This window comes from Danio rerio, chromosome 18 (assembly GCF_049306965.1).
Source record: "Danio rerio strain Tuebingen ecotype United States chromosome 18, GRCz12tu, whole genome shotgun sequence".
Lineage (NCBI taxonomy): Eukaryota > Metazoa > Chordata > Actinopteri > Cypriniformes > Danionidae > Danio > Danio rerio.
The window spans coordinates 5,806,048-5,825,154 of record NC_133193.1 but is presented as its reverse complement, the minus strand read 5'-3'; the positions used below and the strand labels follow the sequence as shown (position 1 = coordinate 5,825,154).

General features: G+C 31.9%; 1 protein-coding gene across 2 annotated transcripts in view; it reads right to left on the bottom strand.

Moving 5' to 3' along the window:
* The window catches only part of si (sucrase-isomaltase), a 122,340-nt gene that overhangs the window by 50,008 nt on the left and 53,225 nt on the right, over positions 1-19,107 (bottom strand). For both annotated transcript variants that reach the window (XR_012394176.1, XM_073930185.1), the window contains exons 20-25: positions 18,795-18,851; positions 13,060-13,184; positions 11,133-11,221; positions 8,380-8,429; positions 8,072-8,245; positions 2,332-2,472 (exon numbers count right to left, since the gene is read on the bottom strand). Coding sequence is in view for 1 of the 2 variants with exons in the window: in XM_073930185.1 (XP_073786286.1) it covers positions 2,332-2,472; positions 8,072-8,245; positions 8,380-8,429; positions 11,133-11,221; positions 13,060-13,184; positions 18,795-18,851 (636 nt within the window). In the remaining variant the exon portion in view is untranslated. The remainder of the gene's footprint in view (positions 1-2,331; positions 2,473-8,071; positions 8,246-8,379; positions 8,430-11,132; positions 11,222-13,059; positions 13,185-18,794; positions 18,852-19,107) is intronic.

Here is a 19,107-nt window from a genome sequence, read left to right as displayed (position 1 = left end):
CGAGGACACGAGGACACAAGTCGGGTACTTCTTCAAATGGAATGGCAGTGTACTTTATAACGTCACTTAACTCACCATGGACTCATCGGTTTTACTGTACATTAACAAATAAAGCACGGCCTTATAATTAATATTCTATTAATATTATAAAATCTACAATTTTGATTAAAGAACATGTAAACACAAATCACTATAAATGTGAAGTAAAACGTGTTATTATTCACAGACTCGTGTCTTTTATTATCAGATTTAATAAACCACAATGGACGTTATACAAGTAATACTACACCTGAGAACAAATAATACATTAATAAGACCAAAAACTGTCCATTAGATTTGCACAAAATGTATTAAATGTCATGTTTTAACTACAATGGAGTGATGAGATCCAGTGATACATCTGAGATAGACTGGCCGAAGTAAAGCTGCTATCGGCGGGGGTAGCTGGTGATGAAGCTCCCGCTGACAGGCTGGGGGTCAGAGTTCGTATAAGCTGAGCAAATCGTCAAAGACGCACTATCTTTGTGAATAAACTGCCAATTCGAATTTAAAACAACTACATTCTTGCCGGAAAAATTGTTAAAACTTTATTTTGTGACACAGTAAAGGAGTATTTTTAAAATCGTGCGGGTTTTCTCCTCCACCATTAGCTTTTGCTGGTTACGGTGGAATGCATTCTGGGATACCTGAGCTTCACAAGTTCGCACAAGTCACCTCTCGAAGCACCCTTGGCCAAAGGGGCAGAGCAAGTACACATCCGGGAACTTTATCTGTACTTGGCATGATGTGATCTTTGAATTGGAACAGTAATTCGGCGATGGTTGATGACATTTCATGAGGACACAAGAACGCAAGTACAGACAAGATCGCATATTAAGAAACAGCCCTGGGGCCTCATGTACGAAGACTTGCGTGGAAATCTTACTAAAACATTGCGTACGCACAAAGCTGTAAATGTGCGTACGCAGAAAAAAATTCAGATGTATGAAACACTGCGTACGCCGAGTCTCACGCATATTCTTTTGTACATCCGAATGAACGTGAAACTGAGCGCAACATGCACGAGCACAAAACCCCTCCCTGCCTCCTCCCCCGTATGAATATGCTAATGACTATGCTAATGTAAAAACCCAACGAAAAAGCAATGGCAAAAGCAAGCAAAAAGAGAAACTTTGAACAGAATGTGAAATGGAGGTGCTGCTTTCGGAGGTAGACCGGAGAAAAGCGGTGTTATTTGCAAGTTTGTTCGGCGGAATTAACAACAAAAGAAAAAAAATAGAGTGGGAGAGTTTAGCTGATGCGGTTAACACAGTTGGGTCTGAACATCGCACTGAGTGCATTTAAAAAAGAAATAGTGTGGTTTATATCTGTAAAATGTTGCAATACCCTTCGCAGTCTCAGTGGCGCACCTCATAAGAAGCATATGATCATGTACTGACACGTTCGAGCGTAAACTCGGCTCGAATCCAGCGTCTGATGAATTCATTCTTCTTTTTTTCCCCGCTACATATCAGATTTTGCCCACTATTTATCACGAGAAAGACAAGTAGGAATCATCAATAAGTTTGTGCATCATATTTTATTTGCACATTTATTGAATGGAAATGTTTCTGATTCACGCATGCAAATTTATCTTCACATAGTGTCTTTATAGCAATGTGCGTGCAGTAGATAGCTCAGATTACATTGGGAAAACAGGCGACCGCTGCAAATTGTGCTTTAATGTTTAGCTGGTCAACTGTATGGTATGGAAATCTTACATACCTACTATATGAACCCGTTTCATACAGACGCCATTGCAAGGATCAGACACTTTGTAGAGAAGAATTTAACACAACTGCCTCTAGGAGTCGCCAATGGAAATAAAACAGACACGCACAAAAAATGTGCGTACGCCTGCCAGAAACCTGCCGTGAACCTGCGCAAATTCCCACGTTCAGTTCATTGTTAGTAAATCCAAACGTGAGCGATTCTGAGCGTGAAACCTGGCGTACGCAAAGTTTTTGTGCGTACGCAGCGTTGATACATGAGGCCCCAGGTGTTTTTGTGCTATAGTCGAGAAGGTTAAACAGAAGTGCAAAATATTATGGGATAAATACTTAAGAAAATAAAAAGTATGAGGGTAACAGTGATGTAAACCTTCACATAAACTTTCAGATTTTGGAAAATAAATAAATAAATAAAAACTCAAAAAACAGACGCAAGCTAGTGTCCCAGTATGTATGAGGCTTTGTGTTATTTAAGACTTTCAGACTATCTATTTTCAGATATTTTTCAACATAAATGTTCTTAGTACAACAACAGGTTTAAATAATGAAGATTTTCTCTGACCTCCCATATGCATCCACGTCCTTCACATTCAGCCTTAGTGGCACCCTCCTCCGGGTAGCAGTCGATTCTTTCGGCTTTGGCCTCCCAGCTGATAGTGTATGACTTCCCGAGTTCCAGCTCCAGATTCCTCAAATTCAGCACCTAGAAGACCAATGATTCATGTCACGCAAAAAATGACAGCAGGCCTCAATTATATAGAGTCACGCATAAACAGACCTTGATTATTTCTCAAAAACCCTATCAATTCTCAAAAATGTGATCCAGAGAAAACAAATATGCAAAAATCATCTTAAAACTGTGCACAGCTCACTGAAACCAAATTTCTGCTTTTTACACACCACTAATTAATGTAATTAGCAGATAAAAGAGCATCAGTCAATGTTGGAAACTGTTGTTTGAGAATGGTGACGGACAAGATAACTTTAGCAAGGTTGAAATTGGAGGATTGTCTTGTTTTTTTTACAGGTGAATTGGGTATAGGCTAAATTGTCTGTATGAGTTCAGGAGTCAATCAGGACTTTGAAAATTTCATCTTTAAAAATTTGCCTTGAAAAAGGTCAGTTTTCTTAAATTTCAGATGTTTAACATTCAACCTAAGAAATTCAAATGAATATATTCAAATTCAAGACTATTTTAATGGCATATACCATTCAGTTTTATTAAATTATAATTGTTAATTATTCAAATGAACACAAGTCAAATTCAGATTGTTTTGGCATATTATAAGCTCCATAATCAACAGGGAAAAGTAGATAATCAAATAAATGTTAAAACCAAGCATTTTGGCCAATTTTAGATGTTTAATTTTCAACTTGAGAAATTCAAATTAATTGATTCAAATTCACGTCATTTTAATGGCATATAACATTTAGTTTTTATTAAACTAGATTTGTGAATAATTCAAACGAACACAAGTCAAATTCAGATTGTTTTGGCATAATTGAAGCTCCATACTTTTCTCACTGAAGCAATTTTTTTTTTCCTCGCAAAATTTATAAATACAAACATTGCCGAGTTTGAATTTATTAATTATGAGCATCTGACATTGGCCAAAATGCTTGGTTTAACTGTTCGGTGATCATCTACACTTCCCTGTTGATTCTCAATCTGAATTTCTGGTTTTGAATGTTAGAATACTGAATTTGATGTTCCACATTTCTTCATCTTGAAAACTGTGTTGTTGTTTTTTTTAACAAACTGGTTATCTGCAGTCTAGCAAATCAGAACCCCCCTAAAAAATCTGAAGCTTGAAAATTTGTCTGGAAATATCTGCCTTATAATATTCAGTTGTCTTAAACTTTAGATATTCAATAATCAACTTAAGAAAATCAAATTCAAGACAGTTTTTAATGGCATTTAATATTCAGTTTTATTAAATTAGAATTGTTAATAATTATAAGGAACACAATTCAAATTCAGATCATTTTGGCATATTTAAAGCACCATATTTTTTGTCACTGAAGCATTTTTTCCCACGCAAAGTTTATAAATACGAACATTCTCATGCATACCTTCACTATTATGGAGCTTACGATATGCCAAAACAATCTAAATTTGAATTGCTTTCATTTGAATTATTAACAATTGTAATTTAATAAAATATAATATTGTATGCCATTAAAAATGGTTTGGAATTTGAGTTTCTCAAGTTGAATATTGAACATTTAAAATTGGCCAAAATGCTTGGTTTGACTTTTTCGGTGATCATTTACTCTTCCCTGTTGATGACCCCTGACCTACTTTCTGCAACTGAATTTCACAATGTGAATTTCTGGTTTTGAATTTTAGAATAAAGAATTTGATATTCTGAATTTCTTCATCTTGAAAACTACAAACTGTATATCTGCAGTCTAGGAATTCAGAACCAAAAAAGTGAGAAAATCTGGAAAAATCCAATAGAAAATAGGAAATAGAAAATTCTATAGAAAATTCAAATGAAGAAATTCAAATTCAAAACTATTTTTAATGGCACAGAATAATTCAAATGAACACTATTCAGATTCAGATTGTTTTGGCATATTGTAAGCTCCACAATCAACCGGTATATGCAGATAATCAAATAAATATTAAACCAAGCATTTTGACCAATTTCAGATGTTTAATATTCAACTTAATAATTCAAATTAAGAAATTCACAACAAATTTTAATGGTATATGATATTATATTTGATTAAATTTTAATTTTTAGTAATTAAATTAAACACAATTTAAATTCTGATTATTTTGGCATATTTTAAGCTCCATAGTTGATGACCCCCCTTCTGACTTACTTTTTAGTTTTTTTATCTGAATTTCACAATCTGAATTTCTGGTTTGGAATATACTGAATTTGATGCTCCGAATTTCTTAATCTTGAAATTTTTGAAATCTAAAAAAATCTGTTAATAACTCAAATGTACACAATTCAAATTCAGATCGTTTTGGCATATTTGAAGCTCCATACTTTTCTCACTGAAGCATTTTTGCCATGCAAAGTTTATAAATACGAACATTCCCTTGCGTACGAGCACCCTGAGATCAAGGTGTGTGTATGCATGATTTATAAATGAGGCCCAGCAAGTGTTTAACGTCAGAATCCCAGCAGTGACAAATACCTGTGAGTCTCTCTGCATTACTGGCCGGACGTGCCATAAATTACAGCGGCTGACATTAATGTGTCACTCGCAGTTTAAGACTAAAGTTTGCACGTCCTCGCGTTGTCATTCCAGGACCTTGAGGTCTGGGAGAAAGTGATGCCCTTCATCATAGCCTAATGCTGGCATGCTTTTGAGAGGCCTGACAAATTCAATCACTAGTCCGTGAGCATCTCCGGATGCTCAGCTGGAATGACAGGATCTCTCCTGGTACTCTAGGGATTCCTGCTCCGTATTATACACAAGTCAGGCTCTATTTTGCCGACATGGTTTGCTGGCCCTGGCTCGCAATCCTAATTACGTTACGTCGCCGGTGATATTTTTTACATTTTTCACTTAGTTTAGAGATGCTCTCCGAATGTCAGATTAGAGAACTCTGAAGGACAGCTTTTTTCAGATCCCTTTTTATTAATCTAGACTTTTAATGGAAGTATTAGAGTTTCTGTATATTTATCTCCTTGTTAGCTTTCCTTTTTGACTCAAGCTGCATTGCATCATGTACATTTGCATACCAATGTATTGTTTTTGGTTTCTTCATCTTACCCCAGACCTGCTTAATAATGTTCATGTCTGGTGATTGGGCTGGCCAATCTTAGAGCCCCTTGAGCTTCTTTGCTTTCATGAACTTTTATGTGGAGGCTGAAGTATGAGAAGGAGAGCTGTCCTGCTGGAGAAATTGCCTTCTCCTGTGGTTTGTAATGTAATGGGCAGCACAAATGTCTCGATACCTCAGGCTGTTGATGTTGCCATCCACTCTGCAGATCTCTCGCACGCCCCCATCCTGAATGTAACCCCAAACCATGATTTTTCCTTCAACAACATATATATATATATATATATATATATATATATATATATATATATATATATATATATATATATATATATATATATATATATTTATATATATATATATAATTATTATTTTTTTTTTGTAAATTTAAATGCAATTAACTGTGATTAATCTTTTGACAGCTCTAATTATAATACACATTTTAAAGTGCAATACTTGCAAGTCTACTTCAAAGTGATATTTACAGTACCAGTGTACAGACAAACTATAATTAATTAATCCTATTTATTTTCTGATTACCTCAAAATACATTAGCAGGCTTTAGTTTTATTGTAAGACTTTTTTTGGCCTTTTTTAGATAGGACAGTATTGAGACAGGAAGCCAAGTGGGAGAGAGAGAGGCAAAGGAAAATGTCCTCAAGCCGGGATTCGAACAAAGGACACCCTGACATGCTTCTGCACCATATGTTGGCACACTAACCACTAGGCTATTTCACTGAGAGTTTGGTCTTTGATCGTGGTTTTCATACTTCTGCATTATTAAACTTTTCATGCTAACTTTAAGCAATCTGCATCCAAAACAAACTCATCACTGAGCCATACATTCAAACAAAAGCTTTGTCAATGTAATCAGAATATTCTATGCATCTATCTTTAGTTCATCAAGCAAAATTCAATTACATCCACCAAAGCAAAATTCTTGTGAATTTGCATTATACATTCGTTTAAGATAAATGTGTATATTTTACTAAAAAAATTATATATTTGTAAATTTGTATATTTATACAACAGTTCTGTCTGGTGCTCGAATCTGATTGGCTGATAGCTGTGATATATTTAAGTAATATCAGCACCCATACAGCCTCTTTACCCTTTGTGTATTACTCCACCCACATACAGCCAGCAAAAAGCAGACACTACAGATCTAAAGTTTAAAAGATGCTTGCTCAGCTGTTTGGCTGTCAGCTTATGATTTGAATCCAACGTGGAAGACAGTAGTTCCTCGTACAAAATTTTGGCATATCGGCACTGGTGGGAGCACTAAGGCACTCGGCCTGCGGCCTCATGCCAACGCACGCCTCCCACCAGTGCCGATATACATCCACATCGCACTGCTTCTTGTGTGATATTGCTAATATATATATAAATATATATATATATGAGCAATATCACACGAGTAGCAGTGCGATGTGGCTGTATAACGGGGCACTGATGGGTGGCCGGCATTGCCTTAGTGTCCCAAACTGTAACAATATACAGATCGCATCGTACAGATGCCATAAGTCTACAGAGATTTCCCAGTATTTCTCTGTTGCAATCGGAAGATCACAATATTATGGTATAAATACAGCACAACAACATACAAAAGAGAAAAATCGACTTAGAAGGCTGTAGCTGTACATCAGCTGTAGTTTGAAATCACACTGTTTTTTCTTATTAAGCGGTCTCTGTTGCCATCTTGTTGACGAACATCATCAATCGTCTTTGCTCAAAGACAGGCTAATAGCTACCGACGCTGTCTCTCAGAAATTATAAATATTTTAAAATAGGCACTATCCTTATGAATAAACTGCATAGTTGTAATCTACACAACTATATTCTCGACTGAAAAGCCTCAAAAGTACTTTATGTTGTCCAACAGCAGGAATATTTGTCAAACTGTAGAGTGCTTTCTGCTTGTTGCTGTATGTGGGCGGAGTAATACACAAGGGTAAAGGGTGAAGAGGCGGTACGAGTGCTGTTACTGGCAGAATATCGCACAGCTATCAGCCAATCAGTTTCAAGAACCAGACAGAACTGTTGTATATAGTTGAAGTCAGAATTATTAGCCCCCCTAAATTTTTCGACCCCTGTTTATTATCTCGACCTAAATCTAACCTAATATTAATGTTTTATAACGTTGTGTGCCTGCTGGGCAATCACTAAATGCACTACAGAATGTTACGTTTACACACATCCTAAATGCAAGTTATTGTATAACAATGGTTTGTTCTGTACACTATCGGAAATAGCTTAAAGAAGCTAATATTTTGTCCTTAAAATGGTGTTTAAAAAATTTAAAACTGCTTTTACTCTACTCGAAATAAACCAAATAAGACTTTCTCCAGAAGAAAAAAATATTATCAAACATACTGTGAACATTTCCTTGCTGTTTTACTCATCATTTTGGAAATATTTAAAAAAGAAAAAAATAATTCAAAGGTGGGCTAGTAATTCTGACCTTAACAGTATTGAATCTCCTACTTCAATTGCTATAAGCAAAACCGGACACATAGTATTACTTTTGACTTTAGTGGTGAATAAATGCTTTTACCTGCTTGACAGAGTCGTATTGAATCTGTGACTGAGGCAAAGGGTTACTAGTGGTCCCGTCTGACACCAGCACAAAAGGTGGAGCAGAGCTGAATCCCAAAATTGTGATGTTCTCAAACTTCAGGTTGTTTGGATCTGAGTATCCATTCTTTGTGACATGCATTGTCAAGGAGCCCTGCAAAGAAAATATATAGATATTATATATTATATTATAACATAAAGATATTTTGATAAATGCATATATTACAATTGTAATAGGTTTTTATGATGTGTCATCACAAAAATAAATGTGATGTTAGGATGACATACATCAGTCACTGAAAACTGGTAATGAATGTGATTTCCAGATGAAACAGTATCTAAAAGGAAAAAGAAAAAGACATATTTAAGCATGAGTAACACAATTTATGTTAGAAACCTGTTTAAATGAAATAATTAAGTTTACAGAGGCCTATTATGTGGCTCAACAATAAAGATAAAATAAATGTTTTGCTCACATTTATGTTTCTACTTTGCAAACTCAATTTTTTATAGATGATTAAAACAAATTTAACTTTTGTTAACTGAACTAAAACATGTTAAATAAGTAAAACCACAATAAAAATACATTTAAAATGATAAAAAAAATAAAAGTTAAATAATTTATTTATTTATTTAAAATTTCATTTTGTCTAAAAGTTATAGCAAAAAACAGATGTTTGAGAATTAATTATTACTTTTATTACTAATTATTTTTTTCAATTCTAATATTAAAATTGTTTACAGCTAATACAGTAAAAAGTCAAACTCTTTAGTGGCAAACCAGATTAGAACTGCCAAAAAACATTTGTATTATTGATATAAAATATTTTTCTGTCAGCAAATTGTAAGAGAGATCAAAGTGTTTTTAAATACTTTTTGTTAACAAAATTAAAGTTTTTTGGTATCAACTACAGTAAGAATAAAAGTCAAATTTTTAACTTTAGGTCAACCCAGGCTTGCAGAAAAACATCTGTATTATTGAGCCCATCTAAGCTAGATTTCTGACAGCAAAGTGCAAGAGAAAAAAAAAAAACTGAATACTGGGTTGCGCTGGTCTGAAAATAGCAACAAATCGCACCAATTATCTTGCACTATATTGTTGTATGATTGGGCCCTAAAACTTTTTTTCTGGTAGCTAATACAATAATAAATGTCAATTTCTTTTTAAATTTTAGGACAAACCAGACATGCCGAAAAACCTGTGTACTAATTAGATTCAGGGGCGACGCTAGGCGGAAAAAAGTAAGGATGGTTCTAAGGGCCATTTTGGGGCCCCCAGAAATACTTTTAGGGACGAACAAAAAAGCTGAAATCCCACTATAAAAAACTGAAATCCCTGTTTTTATAATATTGTTTTTTTTTCTTTGTATCTAAAAACAGTAAGTGTAAAAGTCTACATTTTGACTTTCAATGGTGTGATGTAACAAATTACAAATACTCAAATTGCTGCAATTGAGTAATTTTCTCACAGAAATTGTAATTTACTTATATAAATGTGTACTTTTACTTTCCCTTGTGGTCATTTTTAGTGCTGTATCTGTACTTTTACTCCACTACTTTCCTTCAACCTACAGTCACTATTTTTTTTTCTTGTCTATAAGGATTAGAAAAATCAGTCCTGTGATTCCTGTCCATTCAAATCACACATAGAAGGTAAATAGCATCATAATGAACTACCTCAAAACATTTATAAAACGATTAAACGATTTAAAATTGAAGCAAACTGTTTGGAAGCATTAGAAGTATCCAAAAGATTTTCAAGATCTTTACAAGCATTGACGCAGAGACTGTTTAGATCAGGGGTGCTCAATCCTGTTCCTGGAGATCTACCTTCCTGCAGAGTTCAGTTGCTATCCATATCAAACACACCTGAACCAATTAATTAGGACCTGAACACCACATGATAATTACAGGCAGGTGTTTTTGATATGGGTAGCAACTGAAATCTGCATGATGGTAGATCTCCAGGAACAGGATTGAGCACCGCTGGTTTAGATGCATGTCACTCATGAGAAGATGACGGATGTTTACTGTATGATGACCGAAATGACCTTAAACACCCAGCAGACACAAGACATCAACATGACGTCAGATTGACGCTGTACCCCAACGTCATGGGGATGTTGCGTTTTGTTTGGAAATTAAAATCAGGGTTGACGTCAGAACCCAAAGTCAGGCTGATGTCAATGTTCAACATACAGCCTAAAATCAGTGTCTAATGATGTTACAGCTGGACGTTACCACTATGATGTCCATCAGATGTTGGATTTCGGTTGCCATAGCTGATGAATAAATGTCAGTATTTGACGTTAATGACACTGGTTTAAGACGTTGGTTTGAAGTTGGCTTTTGATCACTTTCTAACCTAAAATCAACCAAATATCAACATTATTTGACATCAGTGTTGAACTTCAAAATAACTTTGTCCTTAGACGCTGCAGACATTGAATTTTAATAACCTGACATCTCGACCTAAATCTAACCTAATATTAATGTCTTATAACGTTGTGTGCCTGCTGGGCAATCAATAAATGCACTACAGAATGTTACGTTTACACACATCCTAAATGCATCACCTTTTTACAGCATAATACACACTACTCTTTTAAAAAGTACTTTGGAAAGGTCTATCTTTTACTTATATTTTGAGAAATATTTACAACAGATACTTTTACTCTACTTGCAATACATTTTTAGGCAAGTAATGGTCCTCTTAAGTATGATTTTTCTGTACTCCTTCCACCACTGTTGGCTTTAGGCCAACCCAGGCTTGCAGGAAAAAAAATCGGTATTATTGAGCCCATATAAGCTAGATTTCTGACAGCAAAATGCAAGAGAGAGAGAAAAAAAAACTGACATCACTTTTGTTAATTACATGAACTTTTTCGTCTGGTAGATAATACAATAAGAAAAAAAGTCTAAATTTTGACTAGGCCAAACCAGGCTTGCAGAAAAAACACATCTGTATTAGCTTGATTTACGACAGTAAAAGTGCAAGAGAGAAAAAAAAAATTAATTAATAGCAGCTCTCTCAAAAATACCTCGAGAGTCTCCGTCATCCCAAAATAGCTCTCCTGACGCAGACTTGTTGTCATCCAGAGCGATGATCAGCCCCATGGGATGACGCCGACTGGGGGAACACACAACTTTCATCATATAAATGTACAACTTTTTTTTCTTTTTTTAACACCAGAAACTGAAGAGCAGATAGAAAACGAGTGCTTTGAAGTTCAGACGGGACTCTTGTTTGCGAATTTCTTGTCACCTCACAGCAAAGCCAGATGAATTTTAAAGAACTTGTACTTCACCTTGTATTTATGATGCATTCGTGTATCGCCCCTGCTTTGAACGCAAGTGTACCCAAAAAAGAGATAGAGTAAACTTGGAAGCGATGAAGGCGTAATGTATTCAAAAGGAAATAAAGGCAATATAGAATAAATAGCTATTGAGCGCAGGAGGAAATTCAAACCATTTTCCCTATGCTAAATGGAAACTAAGGCCTCATGCAGATCAACAGAAATGAGATGAAGGTAAATTCAGAACTACCTCTGAGAGGGAAAATAAATAGAAGATAAACATTCAAAGCACAGATGCAAGACAAAAATAAAGTAAATGCAAAAATATCTGTACTTCAGTATTTAAACTCTCTCGGTAACTTTATTCACGATATTGTGGATCATAAGGACAAATTATTATTTTATTTTCATTTATTTTATTTTTTAATTGTATGATATTATTTTCCTTTATTTATTATAATTATTATTTTTTCAATTTAATTTAAATGCTTATTTTTCTTATTCATTTTTATATTATTTACATTTATAAAAATGTTTTCTTGATTTTCAATTATTTTTTATTTTAATTAAAGGTTTTTTACTTTCATTTTTAAGTTAATTTTCATTTATCTCATTTTTTATTTTCATTTATTTCATTTACATTTTTTTATTATTTTTTTATTTTTTCATTTTATTTTTATTAATTTCATTTTTGTTTTTATTTCCAGTTATTAAAATTTTATTTAATTTTTTTTTCATGTTTGAAAATTATTATTTTTTTAATGTCAATATTTCAATTGCATTTTCATTTTTTTCCTTTTTTATTTTTCTTCATTAATTTGATTTTTCATGTTTTTCATTTCATTGTTATTTATTTTGTTATTATGTTATTTTTATTTATTTTATTAATTAATTTAATTAATTTTATTTTATTTTTCATTTTTTTCAATTTTTATTTTCATTTATTTCATTTTTCATTTTTTTCCAATTCATTTTCATTTATTTCATTTTTTATTTCATTTTTCATTTTTTTTCAATTTCATTTTTATTTATTTCATTTTTCATTTTTTTCAAATTCATTTTAACTTATTTCATTTTTTATTTCATTTTTCATTTTTTTCAATTTCATTTTCATTTATTTCATTTTTCAATATTTTCAATTTAATTTTCATTTGTTTTGTTTTTCTTTCTTTCTTTCTTTTTTTCATTTATTTTAATTTTTTCAATTTCATTTTAATTTATTTAATTTTTATTTCATTTTTTCAATTTCATTTTCATTTTTATTTTCATTAATTTTTTAATTCATTTAATTTTTCTTTTTTTCCATTTTCACTTATTATTATTCACTATTATTATTTCACTTTCATTGTTTTATTTTAATTTATTTAATTTTTCATTTAATACAATTTTTATTACCATTTTATTTTCATTTCATGGTATAAAAGCATCACACAAAATCTAAAAACACAGACTTTTTAAAGCTTTTGATTTAAGAGGGAGGAGCTAACAGACACCCTGAAAGAGGACTGGCTGCAGATATTAGTGTTTACTGTCAGTGCATAATTTAATGATTATTATGAATGTTATAATATATATATATATATATATATATATATATATATATATATATATATATATATATATATATATATATTACATTTTTTTTATTTATATTTATTTATTTTTGCATTACCTGTATGTGGTTGTGACGTCTGGTCTTTGTACAGGTAGAATGGCTCCTCCTCTCAGATGTAAACCAAGTTTATCATCAGGCAGGTACATCTTAACTCCCTCTTTCCGTTCTGTAATCTTTATTTCCTATAAAGAAAATATGTAAAAATGAATAACTGATTGTTAAATCTGATTTAGAGGAAGAACAAAAACATTTTAAAAAGTTGAAAGGTTTGGTATTAGCAAGAAGTAGCTTATAAGAGAGAGAGAGAGAGAGAGAGAGAGAGAGAGAGAGAGAGAGAGAGAGAGAGAGAGAGAGAGAGAGAGAGAGAGAGAGAGAGAGAGAGAGAGAGAGTGTGTCTGAGGTAAGCTACCGAGCAAACTGATCACACCAGAAAAGCTATTCATACACACAAAAATAAAGATTTTTTTATTTTTATTTTGTTAAGCACAAAAGAAGATATTTTGAAGAAAGCTGAAAAACTGTAACCATTGACTAAATAAAAAAAACAAAAAGTGTTGAAGTCAATGGTGACAGGTTTAAAGCTTTCTTCAAAATATACTCTATTGTGTTGAAAGATAGCCCAACAGGTTGTTAGGTAGAAAAGTAATACAATATATTATAATTTGAAGCTTACCATACTCTTACTAAAGAAAGTGGAAAAAATAAATAAATAAAATACACAAAAATAACATAGCACATACTTTCATATTACTTCCCTTAAAAAGTAACCAACACATTTAGTTACTTTAAGTGACTTTAGATATAAGCTTTTTTATGTTACTTTAGATTTCAACTTTTTAAAGTGACTTTAGATTTAAGCTTTTTAAAATTGACTTTAGATTTAAAATTTTTAAAATTGACTTTAGATTTAAGCTTTTTTAAAGTGACTTTAGATTTAAGCTTTTTTAAAGTGACTTTAGATTTCAACTTTTTAAAGTGACTTTAGATTTAAAATTTTTAAAGTGACTTTAGATTTAAGCTTTTTTAAATTGACTTTAGATTTAAACTTTTTAAAGTGACTTTAGATTTAAAATTTTTAAAGTGACTTTAGATTGAAACTTTTTAAAGTGACTTTAGATTTAAACCTTTTAAAGTGACTTTAGATTTAAACTTTTTAAAGTGACTTTAGATTTAAAATTTTTAAAGTGACTTTAGATTTAAGCTTTTTTAAATTGACTTTAGATTTAAACTTTTTAAAGTGACTTTAGATTTAAACTTTTTAAAGTGACTTTAGATTGAAACTTTTTAAAGTGACTTTAGATTTAAACCTTTTAAAGTGACTTTAGATTTAAACTTTTTAAAGTGACTTTAGATTTAAAATTTTTTAAAGTGACTTTAGATTTAAACTTTTTTAAAGTGACTTTAGATTTAAACTTTTTTAAATTGACATTAGATTTAAACTTTTTAAAATTGACTTTAGATTTAAGCTTTTTTAAAGTGACTTTAGATTGAAATTTTTTTAAGTGAGTTTATATTTAAACTTTTTTTTAAGTGAGTTTATATTTAAAATTTTTTTTAAGTGAGTTTATATTGAAACTTTTTTTAAAAGTGAGTTTATATTTAAACTTTTTTAAAGTGAGTTTATACTTAAACTTTTTTTTTAAGTGAGTTTATATTTAAACTTTTTTTAAGTGAGTTTATATTTAAACTTTTTTTTAAGTGGCTTTAGATTTATGCTTTTTAAAAGTGACTTTAAATGTAATTTTTTTAAAAGTGACTTTAGATTTAAGATTTTTTTTCAAGTGAGTTTAGATTTAAACTTTTTTTTAAAATTGAGTTTAGATTTAAGCTTTTTTAAAGTAATTTTATGCTTTTTAAAAGTAACTTTAGATTTAAGCTTTTTTAAGTGATTTTAAATGTAAAGTTTTTTAAAGTGACTTTAGATTGAAACTTTTTTTTAAGTAATTTTAAATGTAGGCTTTTTAAAAGTGACTTTAGATTTAAGCATTTTTTAAAAGTGACTTTACATGTAAACTTTTTTAAAAGTGACTCTAGATTCAAGCTTTTTTAAAAGTGACTTTACATGTAAACTTTTTTAAAAGTGACTCTAGATATAAGCTTTTTTAAAAGTGACTTTACATGTAAACTTTTTTAAAAGTGACTCTAGATTAAAGCTTTTTTAAAAGTGACTTTACATGTAAACTTTTTAAGTGACTCTAGATTTAAGTTTTTGTAAAGGTGACTTGATTTAAGCTTTTTGAGTGATTTTAAATGTAAACTTTTTTGAAAAGTGACTATACTTAACCTTTTTTAAAATTATTTTAAATGCAAGCTTTTTATAAAGTGACTAGATTCTGCTTTTTTAAAATGATTTAAAATGTAAGCTTTTTTAAGTGACTTTAGATTTAATCTTTTTTAAATGTGACTTTCGACTTCAGCATTTTTTAAAGTGACTTTAGATTTACGCATCACAAAAAAAAAAAAAAGTTGTCTGCGGCATCACACCTTTGTCCAAAGATTTGTCTAATTACCCTAATTTAGCCAACAAACTTTAAGCTGATTATAGTGTCTTGAAAAAGATCTAGTGAAATATTATGTACTGTCATTATGGCAAAGTTAAAATAAATAAAGTTAATGTAAATGAGTTATTGCAGCTACTATGTTTAGAAACGTGTTTAGAAAAAATATAAAACTATCTAAATTTAACAGGAGGGCTAATAATTCTGCCCTCAATGAGAGATTGGTGATAACTCAACATAAACTGACTTTCCCAGCATGTTTTTCATTGTTAATTCGCCTCACACATCCCTATCTCCAGCACGGGACCCTTCGGCCCTCTCTCTGACTGTTCACTGGGTCAATGCCGAGATGCTCAGACAGACACTGAGTCTCTGCTCCATCCATAAGTCATTTCAGATCCAATCAGGTCTTGTGTGTCGCTCCTCTCCATCAAACTCTCTCTCAGTCTGCCAGGGTCACTCAAGACCTGCTTTTGCCAATCACGGCTTCAGTAATCGAGCTGTTCTGAGACGCACAACACGGGGCCGCAGGAGACCCATGCTATCAGGGATCTGATCGCCCGCTGGTTAATCTGACTCTTTTAGAGACTAACCAGACTCCAGAGAGGCTTCAAATGAAAAGCTCTGCCTGAGCGGAACCAGACGGACATCTCAGACACTGATGTTGAAGGGATATTTATTATCAGAGAGAAAAACAAGTATTCTGCTACAAATGATGTACAAATACTTGCTGATCGCATGTGTTTAATTAAAGTATTAAGGAATGTACTGAGGTCTGAGAAATCTTTTTCTTTAAAGTATAAGTTACTTGCAGGTGGCACGGTGGCTTAGTGGTTAGCACTGTCGCCTCACAGTAAGAAGGTCGCTAGTTCGAGTCCAGGCTGGGGCAGTAGGTGTTTCTGTGTGGAGTTTGCATGTTCTCCCCATGTTAGAGTGGGTTTCCTCGGGGTGCTCCAGTTTCCCCCACAGTCCAAATACATGAGCTATAGGTGAATTAAATGAACAAAAATTTAATTGCCCGTAGTGCATGACTGTATGAGCATGAGTGTATGGGTGTTTCTCTGTACTGAGTTGCAGCTGGAGGGGCATCCGCTACGTAAAACATATGCTGGAATAGTTGGCGGATCATTCTGCTGTGGTAACCCCTGATAAATAAGGAACTAAGCTAAAGGAAAATGAATGAACGAAAAAAAAATGTAATTTGGATTGTCAGCCAGTACACATTTATTTATCAAACATGTTTATTTAAAATACAACTAGAGTGTGAAACGTGTAAATTCAAATACATGCAAACAAAAAGGCATTTGGAATTCGAAAAAAATACAGATTTTGCAATATTTTAAAAAAAAAGTGCAGTGCAGGCCTTTTCTTTTTATGTGTATTTTATCTATTTAAATTAAAGGTAATAATATAGCACTAGGTACATTAAGCATTAGGATGTCACTTTTAGACTGATGCACAGATCCAAAATACTGGTCCTTTTTTGTCATGTCACAATGATTACTATATTTAGACTATACAATACTATATGATACAATACTATACTATATGATACTAGACAATATAAAACTATACAATACTACATATTACTATACTATACTATACTATACTATACTATACTATACTATACTATACTATACTATACTATACTACAGGATATTATACGATACTATACTACACTATACTATACTACAGGATATTATATGATACAATACTATACTATACCATAATATACAATACACTATACATTACTATACTATACAATACTATGCCATGCTATGCTATACTATACTTTATTATACAATATTATCCTATGCTAAACCATACCATACTATACTATACTATACTATACTATACTATACTATACTATACTATACTATACTATACTATACTATACTATACTATACTATACTATACTATACTACTCTATGCTACACTATACTATGCTACACTATGCCATGCTACACTATTCTACACTTTTCTATACTATACTACACTATTCTATTCTATTTTATACTATACTATACTATGCTGTACAATGCTATACTATGCTACACTATACTGCACTATTCTATACTGTACTATGCTATGGCATACTATACTATACTATACTATACTATACCATACTATACTATACTATACTATACTATACTATACTATACTATACTATGCTATGCTATACTATATTATACCATACCATACCATGCCATGCCATGCCATGCCATACCATACTATACTATACCATACTATACTATACTATACTATACTATACTATACTATACTATACTATACTATACTATACTATACTATACTATACTATACTATACCATACTATACTTTACTATGCTATGCTATGCCACACTATACTATACTATACTATACTATACTATACTATACTATACTATACTACACTATACTATGATATACTTTACTATACTATATTATCATAAGAATCACATTTTTGTAACTAAAATAATTGATTATGAGACGGGTTTTGAAATAAACTGTCACTGCTTTTCTTTTATTTATCTCTCCCTCCAGGACCGAGTTTGGACACTCCTGGTCTTGTATATCTAGTTAGGGCTTGATTAGCTGGTTCAGGTGTGTTTGATTAGAGCTGAAGCTAAACTCTCCAGGACCGAGTTTTGAAATCCCTGGACTATACTATTAAGCCTGCTGAACAAATTTATTTATTTGTTTGATTATAAAATGAGATATCTGATGAAGCATTTTTAGCTTTTTAAAATGCAGTCAAAATGCAGTCTCTCAAAGTATTTACATATTTAAGTGACACATATTTAATATTCTAAATATTGAAGTATTTAAAAGGGATAGTTCACCCAAAATTCCATCACCATTTACTTATTCCGAATGTTGGAAAAAAAGTAACATAATACAATCTAAAAATCACTTTAAAAAGCAAAAAATAGCTAAATGTGTTATGCTATTTTTTCTTTCTTTTTTAAAGCGTTAGATAAGATTAATGTTGTAATATATAACTTTTCTACCCAACAACCTGTTTCCCTTTCTTTCTTCTGTTGCACACAAAAGAAGATAGTTTAAAGAAAGCTGAAAACCATTGTTACCATTGACTTCTATAGTATTGCCTTTCCTAGTCAATGGTTACCGGGTCTCAGCATTCTTCAAAGTTTGTTATTTCGAGTTCGACATAATAAAAAACTCATAAAGGTTTGAGGCAGAGTAAACAATGAGTAAATCTTTAAGTATCAAGTATTTTAAACATGCTTAACCATCTCTAGTTATTATTGTTTTTGTGGTGCGAGAAGTTCTTACGTTTTCAAAGTCATACCAGATGGCGTCTGGAATATAGGCCTCCACATAATGAACACCCTAAAACAATAAAAAAAGAAGAAAAAAAAAAACAGGGGTATCAGCATATGTGCATGTCGAACATGATGACAGACATTATTTTGATGGTTTAATAATGAGCATTATTCATTAAACTAATGGGAAGACCATCACGGCTGGTGATTTCTGGGAGAGAAATGCTCCTCCTGTCATGGCGTTTCAAGAATGAGAGAAAAATGAGCGAGATATTGGAGAGTAAGAAGCTGACAGAAAAAGAAGCAGGAAACGAAGCAAAAGA